This window comes from Oncorhynchus clarkii, chromosome 7, assembly GCF_045791955.1.
Source record: "Oncorhynchus clarkii lewisi isolate Uvic-CL-2024 chromosome 7, UVic_Ocla_1.0, whole genome shotgun sequence".
Taxonomy (NCBI): Eukaryota; Metazoa; Chordata; class Actinopteri; order Salmoniformes; family Salmonidae; genus Oncorhynchus; species Oncorhynchus clarkii.
In genome coordinates, this window is record NC_092153.1 from 59,838,931 (window position 1) to 59,848,560 (window position 9,630).

The window sequence follows — 9,630 nt, forward strand, 5'->3', positions numbered from 1 at the left end:
TGCAAAAATCAGAAACTTTCTGTCCAAAAATGATGCAGAAAAATTAATCCATGCTTTTGTCACTTCTAGGTTAGACTACTGCAATGCTCTACTTTCCGGCTACCCGGATAAAGCACTAAATAAACTTCAGTTAGTGCTAAATACGGCTGCTAGAATCCTGACTAGAACCAAAAAATTTGATCATATTACTCCAGTGCTAGCCTCTCTACACTGGCTTCCTGTCAAAGCAAGGGCTGATTTCAAGGTTTTACTGCTAACCTACAAAGCATTACATGGGCTTGCTCCTACCTATCTCTCTGATTTGGTCCTGCCGTACATACCTACACGTACGCTACGGTCACAAGACGCAGGCCTCCTAATTGTCCCTAGAATTTCTAAGCAAACAGCTGGAGGCAGGGCTTTCTCCTATAGAGCTCCATTTTTATGGAACTGTCTGCCTACCCATGGCAGAGACGCAAACTCGGTCTCAACCTTTAAGTCTCTACTGAAGACTCATCTCTTCAGTGGGTCATATGATTGAGTGTAGTCTGGCCCAGGAGTGGGAGGGTGAACGGAAAGGCTCTGGAGCAACGAACCGCCCTTGCTGTCTCTGCCTGGCCGGTTCCCCTCTTTCCACTGGGATTCTCTGCCTCTAACCCTATTACAGGGGCTGAGTCACTGGCTTACTGGGGCTCTCTCATGCCGTCCCTGGAGGGGGTGCGTCACCTGAGTGGGTTGAGTCACTGATGTGGTCATCCTGTCTGGGTTGCCCCCCCCCCCCCTTGGGTTGTGCCGTGGCGGAGGTCTTTGTGGGCTATACTCAGCCTTGTCTCAGGATGGTAAGTTGGTGGTTGAAGATATCCCTCTAGTGGTGTGGGGGCTGTGCTTTGGCAAAGTGGGTGGGGTTATATCCTTCCTGTTTGGCCCTGTCCGGGGGTGTCCTCGGATGGGGCCACAGTGTCTCCTGACCCCTCCTGTCTCAGCCTCCAGTATTTATGCTGCAGTAGTTTATGTGTCGGGGGGCTACTGTCAGTTTGTTATATCTGGAGTACTTCTCCTGTCCTATTCGGTGTCCTGTGTGAATCTAAGTGTGCGTTCTCTAATTCTCTCTTTCTCTCTCTCGGAGGACCTGAGCCCTAGGACCATGCCCCAGGACTACCTGACATGATGACTCCTTGCTGTCACCAGTCCACCTGGCCGTGCTGCTGCTCCAGTTTCTTTCAACTGACCTGAGCCCTAGGACCATGCCCCAGGAATACCTGACATGATGACTCCTTGCTGTCCCCAGTCCACCTGACTGTGCTGCTGCTCCAGTTTCAACTGTTCTGCCTTATTATTATTCGACCATGCTGGTCATTTATGAACATTTGAACATCTTGACCATGTTCTGTTATAATCTCCACCCGGCACAGCCAGAAGAGGACTGGCCACCCCACATAGCCTGGTTCCTCTCTAGGTTTCTTCCTAGGTTTTGGCCTTTCTAGGGAGTTTTTCCTAGCCACCGTGCTTCTACACCTGCATTGCTTGCTGTTTGGGGTTTTAGGCTGGGTTTCTGTACAGCACTTTGAGATATCAGCTGATGTACGAAGGGCTATATAAATACATTTGATTTGATTTGATTTGATTTGTCTAGCTAAGATTTTGAAAAAGAGATTAATTAAATTAATTCTGTAATGCAACACAATGTGGAAAAGTCAAGGGGTGTGAATACTTTCTGAAGGCAAAGTTTAATGTCTTAGTTAGCCCGCGAAAGACAGCATGGATAGAATGCAATAATTGACACATTTTTCATATTCAACATATCACCACGGTCCGCACCATCGTAACTTACACCCCTGTAGATCTGAAATAATTGGATGGTGAAACTTACCAACCAACCAGAAAAGGAAGGCGAAGCAATTCAGGCATTCTTGAAGGTCAAGACAATCCTTGTCCTGCAAAGAAATCTTATTTTTAAAGTAGAATTGTTTTATTGTGAAAGCAGTATACTTTTAGAATCAAATGTGGAGTGGAGCTCTATAGTTACGCGATGACATCATGTGCCCCCGTACCTTCAAAATTAATCAGCAATCATAATTTATTAGAAAAATAGAGTTTCCATCATCATTTGTTGCAATAAAGTTAGACAAAAGAAAAAGCCACCCCGGGTGAACAGATAAAACATGTTGTCTATCTGCTGTTTCCATGACACATTTCGCAATTTTTTTTTTTTGCGACATTGATTTTGTCGAATAAACTTGGGCAAATGGAAACCTGCGAAGTGAATGGCTGTATTGGTGGAAATGCTATTATCGACAGAGGCCTCACATTGGAGTGAAGAGCTGTACATAAACAAAGAGTAGAATGGAGCACTATCTTCTACTGGCTATAGAAGACAAGACCTTCCAACAGAGGAGACTGCTAAAAACACTATATAAAACCCACAATCAACAGCTAATCTCCACTGGGGACCTCAAGCCACCAAGGTCGAAGTGGGCTGAGTGGAGAGTAGTAGTATACAGTTATAGCTACTCTGTTGTTACTGCAACATAGTCAATTTCATTCATTCCTAAACTGAATGGCAAATAAGGTGTGAATAGCAGGAAGTGACTTTAATTCACAGTTGCTTAATATTGCCCAAATCTTTTTAAAAAAGTTAGTCAAAGTATAAAATATGTAGATTAAAAAAAATACAGTTTGACTTTAACAGTTGAATGAAACGTTCACTTGATGGCATATCCAATAATGTGTGGTTTGATCATGAAAGTGACCCGCGGAGCCGCAATGTGTCGGAGCTGGATCTCTGAGAACCCAGCAGCCTCCAGATCTCTCCACGTTGCCCTGGTAACCATGCAGCCGTCCCCCAGGTAGTACCACATCGGCTGGAGCATGTGCTGGAAGAAGTATATCCAAGAGGAGGGGTCTGACTCTACATGCTCCAGAAAGTACAGAGCACCACCCTGTTGGACAACAAATGTGTCGATTATATTCTCATTCCCCAAAACCGTCAAATCAATCAAAAGTAGCTGGGTGTCTGATCTAGTGACTGAAAAGGCCATGGGAAACTTGACAAAAATTTACATATCACTATCTATCCCAGTCCCACCCAAACACCAGATATCAAATATAATGTTTGGTCAAATGTGCTTGGCTTAACCCAAATGTAAGACATAGTGGAAAGGCTACATGTGTAAAAATGTAAATTACATCGACATAATTACATTGCTTGGTTAGGCAAGGTGTTTATACTGTGTTGGGGGGTTTCACACACCTCTTGTTTAGAGACAAGGGATTTGTCACAAGCTTTATGTGTCTAAAAATACCTAAGACTTAACATCGCTATAGGCTTAACTTTTAACACGAGGACAACACGGGGCAAGTTAGAGAACTCTCTCAATTCACTAATGGAGTCTGGAATGTACAGTAGATCTCAGTTATCCTTTTGCTAAACATTAACTCTTATTAGGCCTATAGGGCAGGCTACGTCTCCCTAGCTTGACACACATAACCTACTAGCTGAAATAATAAACTCACTTTTCGGAGTATCCGTCTTGCCTCTTCCAGTACCTGTGGCACGTTGTTGACAGAACACAGCACAAGTGTGCAGACAACAACATCCACTGACTCATCTTGCACTGCCATCAGGTCCTCTCCTGAGGCAACCACAAAGCTTTCATAGGTCAGGTGGTTGCTTGCTGTCATACTCATCTGCAGGTACTTCTCAAAGTGAGGGTTGGGGTCTGTGCAAATGACCGTGCAACCGTATGGGTAGTATTTGAAGTTGGCCCCACTACCGCAGCCAATCTCCAGAAGTCGAAGTGTACCGTCCGTGTTGCAGAATTTACACAAGTCTCGGAAAAGGTTCCTCTTGTTTTCGTGCATTTTGTCGTTGTATGAAAAAGTGATATTGTAAGCAAGAAGCGGAAACAAACGCTTGTACATGCCATATAAGCCCAAAAACTCCATTAATTGGAGAGGTAAGGTTATCGCCAAACAAATTAGCTTGCAGAAGTTCATCAAGAAGTTCCTCATAAGATATGTCATTTTCCCGGTGAAACCTCCCATGTGAATTTAAGCAGCACACTGCAGGCAGGCTAGGTGAGGTAGGATTTAGCCCATAGCAAGGTGATACAGGGATCAGGGAGGGTCAGGAGGAAGGTGCTAATCTGGTAGCTTTTCATCTTGCCTCATGATGGAGTTATTGCATCACAACCTCTTGCACTTTGGTTTTATCATAGCTTTGTAGAGGTTTGAAAACTGCTTTTATTTAGACACTCATTCTATAGCAATCAGTGTAGGTGTGGGTGTATAATGCAAATATTATGAACATGTTTCACAGGGTGTTGTTTTACAGGTTATGTCAATGAACCATAAGCCAAACAACTTTTATTAGGTGAAAAATATTGAAAATAGATGCAAAGATGTGAAAAAATGTTGCTAAGTACATTTCATATGCACTGAGAAAAATACGTGTCATATATACATATATTCATACACATAGCTCATATATTATACAGCGCCAAACTTATCCGCTTGACTCAAGTCATTGCACGCACCCCTGTCCAAACAGGAAGCACCCTACCCCCAACCTTAAACTGCCCCTCTCAGTTCCTCTTATCTCACGACCCCAGGACACACAGACATTCCATTGCATAAACACACACACTTCATCCCCCCTCTACTGGTCGGGTGCCCAGAGCAGAAGGCTCTGCTGTGCACCAATGGGGCTCCTGCTCTGGCTAGAGCAGGTCTGCCTCCAACCCTTCGGGACCATTCAGAAGGCGACACGACAAGACTCTACCTACATTATTCAATGTATAAAAACTACTGTAACCTCTGTATAGGTCCCTTTTTCACCTAACTCCCTACTGAGTTATGCGAATAGGTCCGTGCACGTTAAAACTGCAGGACAAGATATCTTTTGACTCAATAAACTGCCTTTTTGTTACAACTGAAATCCACTCTGTCCAGCGTCCATGATTTGGTCTCACTCTCCTGTAAGTTAATCATCAACAGACGCAACATGCAACAGTTTCAAAGATTTGACTGAGTTACAGTTCATAAGGAAATTAAAATACACTTAACAAAAATATAAAATGCAGTTGTGTTCGCTGTCCATAGCTTATGCCAGCCAATACCATAACCAAAATTCCACCATGGGTCACATTGACATCGGCAAACCGCTCGCCCACACGATGCCACACACAGTCTGCCTGGTAGCTGAAACAAGGATTCATCCGTGAAGAGCACACTTCTCCAGCGTGCCAGTGACCATCGAAGGGGAGCTTTTACCCACTGCAGTCAGTTACGTTACCAAACTGCAGTCAGGTCAAGACCCCCGGTGAGGATGACGAGCTTCCCCGAGATGCTTTCTGACAGTTTTCGCAGAAAAATGTCGGTTGTGTAAATCAACAGTTTCATCAGCTGTCCGGGTGGCTGGTCTCAGATGATCCTGCAGGTGAAAAAGCCAGATGTGGAGGTCCTGGACTGGTGTGGTTACACACGGTCTGCGGGTTTGAGGCCAGTTGGCCATACTGCCAAATTCTCTAAAACAATGTTGGAGGTGGCTTATGTTAGAGAAATTAACAAATTATCTGGTAACAGCCCTGGTGGACATTCCTTCAGTCAGCATGCATATTGCACACTCCCTCAAAACTTGAGACATCTGTGACATTGTGTTGTGACACAAAACTGCACATTTTAGATTGGCCTTTTATATTGTCCCCAGCACAAGGTGCACCTGTGTAATGATCATGCTGCTTAATCCAATTCTTGACATGCCACACCTGTCAGGTGGATGGATTATCTCGGCAAATGAGGAATGCTCACATAATTCCAGCTCATGAAACATGGAACTGTCACACCCTGACCTTAGAGAACCTTTTTATTCTCTATTTGGTTAGATCAGGGTGTGACTAGGGTGGGCAATCTATGTTGTATTTTCTATGTTAGCCTGGTATGGTTCCCAATCAGAGGCAGCTGTCTATCGTTGTCTCTGATTGGGGATCATACTTAGGCAGCTTTTTCCCACCTTAGTTTGTGGGATCTTGATTTTGTATAGTTGCTGTGTAGCCTGCAGAACTTTACGTTTGCATTTGGTTGTTTTTCGGTGTTCATTTTAAATAAAAGTAAGATGTCCGCCTACCACGCTGCACCTTGGTCTCCTCATTCAAACGATGAGCGTAACAGGAACCAACACTTTACATGTTGCGTTTATATTTTTGTTCAGTATATGTATGTCATTGCTATTTTCTAAGCCAGTTTAATTACATTTTATGCACAAGTAAGTAACTAAAGCAATGCCCAAGAAATTCACACTGAATACATAGGCGTTGACAAAAATGTTCAAACAATTGCTGGGACAGGCCATTACTTGACAGCATGGCCCATAATATGTGGTTTGATCATGAAGTTGAGTGGTGCCTCAGTTGTAGCTCAGAGAACCCAGTAGCCTCCAGATCTTTCCATGTCGCTCTGACTACCTCACATCCATCCCGAAAGTCCATCTCTAGGAGACAGAACGCCTTAGCGGTATGATGACTGCGTGGTCCCATGGTGTTTATACTTGCGTACTATTGTTTGTACAGATGAACGTGGTACCTTCAAGCATTTGGAAATTGCTCCCAAGGATGAACCAGACTTGTGGAGGTCTACAATTTTTTTAAATAAGATAACCAATTTACAGGCCTCAATATGCGATGCGCCTCCTGCAATGTTCGTGGTATGTCGTTGACAGAACAGACGACAACGTCCACTGATTTGTTTTTCACTGCCCCTATGTCCTCTCCCGAAGCAACCACAAAGCTTTCGAACATTAGGTGATCATTGACAGCAAGGCTCTTTTACAGATACTTCTCGAAGTAAGGACTGGGGTCGGTGCAAACCACCTTGCAACCAGACAGGTAGAACTCAAAGTTAGCCCCGCTTCCGCAGCCAATCTCCAAAATGCGAAGTGGGCCATTGCCTAAGGTGAACTCTGAGAGATTGCTGAAAAGGTCCTTATTTTTGTCGTGCATTTTTTGTTGTAGGTGAAAGATATCTTGTAAACAAGAAATGGAAAGAAACACTTGTAGATGCCATATATGCCAACCGTCTCCATTAATTGGATATGCAAGGTTACTACCTTGAAAATAAGCCTAAAGAAATTCATAAAAATAGTCATTTTGCATTTGTGCTATCCTTTAAGATTTTATTGGTGGACTAGATCCAAAAAGGTGTACTGCCACCACCTCGTTTGTGCAGTTGTGGTCAGGTGCAGAGGTTATAGTCTAAAGAGAATGGGTGTGTTTCAGGAGCCACCAATCAAGAACTGGTGACAGTATGACAGCATTAGTTTGGGCTCAGTTGTGCTGTTGATTTCGCCATTGGACCTGTCTGGCTCCATGGCGGAGGACTGCATGAGCAGACGATACGTCTGTTTTTATTTCGGTATTAAAGGCATAACATTTAGTTATTATAGTAGGCATCACATAATTAATTACACAATCTTGTAATTAAGGGCTTGTTAGTAAGCACGTCATGTTAAGGTCTGTTGTATTCGGCACATGTGACAAATAACATTTGATTTGATTTGTCTATTAATGCTTTGTATTATTTCATGTTTCATGTTATGTGTGGATCCCAGGAAGAGTAGCTGCTGCTACTGCAACAGCTAATGGGGATCCTAATAAAATACGAATACCAACAAACAGTTTTAATGTGACTCAGCCATAGGCTACAGAAATAAAATATTCTGGCCAAATGATTTTTTTTTTTACCCTTTTACTTGAGTAAAAGCAAATGTTATACATCAAATTGCTTATATTAGGCAAACCATCCTGCACAAATGTCATGTACTTTTAATTTACAAACAGACAAGGGCAAACTCCAATACTCAGACATAATTTACAAACACAGTATTTGTGTTTAGTGAGTTCGCCAGATCGGAGGCAGTAGAGTTGACAATGCCTTAGGTGTGTGTATTGACCATTCCAAATGTAAAGAGTACTTTTGGGTTTCAGGGGAAATATATGGGAGCAAACAGTACACATTTTCTTTAGGAATGTAGTGAAGCAAAAGTAAAAGTTGTCCAAAATGTAAATAGTAAAGTACAGATACCCAAAGTATGGTCACTGTAATGTTTAGAAGCAGTGTACACACATCAGGTAATCATCACATAAACCTATAAACACATTTTAAATGTAAAGATATTCAATCACAATGTAAGCCTGGTGTTGGATTGTTAGTTTGCATAAACTCACACATTGGTCTGAGGAAACACTTTCAAAAGAAGAAAAGATGCCACCTACCACACTTTACCATGATGTGTAGTGTGTCCATCTGTATTTCCATCAGTGACCAAAAAAACTCAACATTTCAGTTGTGACTCAAACATTGTCTTGCCTGCTTAATTGGAAAATTACACAGAACAAGTCAATGTTTTCTATTTGATAAGTTGGTAATACTTCTCAGGTCTTGTGCAGTATGATTGATAAGTCGTTGAAAGTTGTCATGGAATGACAGTGGACACGGACAGCCCATCACTACCACTGTCCAGTTCAACACATCAGAACAGCACCAGCCACCCAGCAGTTCAGTAAGGGATTTCTTTACGTAAAATAATCAAAATAGTGTAATTATTGCCTATTGTAATGTACTGTAGTGATTGTACAGTGTAGGCTAGGCTGTCATATATAGGACCAGGATAAAACCCCTGACTAATCATACATAACATGACTAAGACACAGAGTTTTTGTTTGATAAGGGGGTCAGCAACCACTCTTGGCCCTGACTAAAATGTATAATTTCCTGACCAGGAAAAATTTAGTGGTCATGTACATGTCATACACACGGAGTACATTGCTTATCATTGTATAAAAATGGCCCATTAAATCAAATCAGGTGTTATGGCGGGTGTAGCGAAACGCTTATGTTCCTCGTTCCGATCAATCAATGCAGTAAATGTCAACAAGCACACAATAATCCCCCCCAAAACAAATTGTATTACAGCAGAAGATACAAAAACAGTATGTGAACATTAAGTGGCCAGTGTTCAATGGCTATGTGCATAGGGCATTAGTGAGTTTATATTAGTGAGTTGATTATATTTGCGAGTTTTTCATTATTGAGTTTATATCCACTAGATGGCAGTGGTCCTCTTCTACTGGAATTCTGAGCTTCCACTCTCCCTAAAGAACATCCAGCTTGTTTCGCTAAGAGTTTGGTTATGAGGTGATAGCTTCAGATCTATACACATCCTCTTTTATGCAGTACAGAAAACTTTAATAAGGTGGGAAACATTGACAATGTAGAGGTCAAGATGTGAAAGTACATTTTATGCACAAGTAAGCAACAAAAGCAATGCCATTAAGAAAATACATTATGTTACAATGAATAAGTGTTTACAATACTTCTCAGCCAGTGTGCTGAGATAGGCCAAACCCAGAGAATGTAGTTGCGGACTTTACTTAACAGCATAACCACACGCAATGTGTGGTTTGATCATCAGTGCCTCGATGTGCGTCAGTTTGATCTCAGAGAACCCAGCATCCTCCAGATCTTTCCATATTGCCCTGTTAACCTCTCGTCCTACCCCAAAGTAATATCAAGTCGGCTGGAGCACGTGCTGGAAGAAGTACAGTAAGTCTAATGTTTGGACACACCTACTCATTCAAGGGTATTTCTTTTTTTTCT

The 9,630-nt window shown here is 42.4% G+C and overlaps 1 protein-coding gene and 1 pseudogene across 1 annotated transcript; both read right to left on the reverse strand.

The window, feature by feature from the left end:
* Window positions 1-1,677: 1,677 nt before the first annotated feature.
* On the reverse strand, window positions 1,678-3,998 carry LOC139414362 (thiol S-methyltransferase TMT1A-like). Its single transcript, XM_071162282.1, has 2 exons — window positions 3,493-3,998; window positions 1,678-2,918 (listed from the first exon to the last, which is right to left on the reverse strand). The coding sequence occupies exons 1-2, from the start codon at window positions 3,988-3,990 to the stop codon at window positions 2,682-2,684; spliced, it is 735 nt and encodes a 244-aa protein (XP_071018383.1). The 5' UTR covers window positions 3,991-3,998; the 3' UTR covers window positions 1,678-2,681.
* Window positions 3,999-6,327: 2,329 nt separating this feature from the next.
* Window positions 6,328-7,057, reverse strand: LOC139414363 (thiol S-methyltransferase TMT1A pseudogene; annotated as a pseudogene).
* Between the last annotated feature and the right edge of the window lie 2,573 nt (window positions 7,058-9,630).

Coding starts and splice junctions, on each gene's coding strand:
- LOC139414362 (XM_071162282.1), bottom strand. CDS start 3,990: ATGAGGAACTTCTTGATGAACTTCTGCAAGCTAATTTGTTTGGCGATA. Junction 2,919..3,492: donor CAAGACGGATACTCCGAAAA/GTGAGTTTATTA, acceptor GTTGTCCAACAG/GGTGGTGCTCTGTACTTTCT.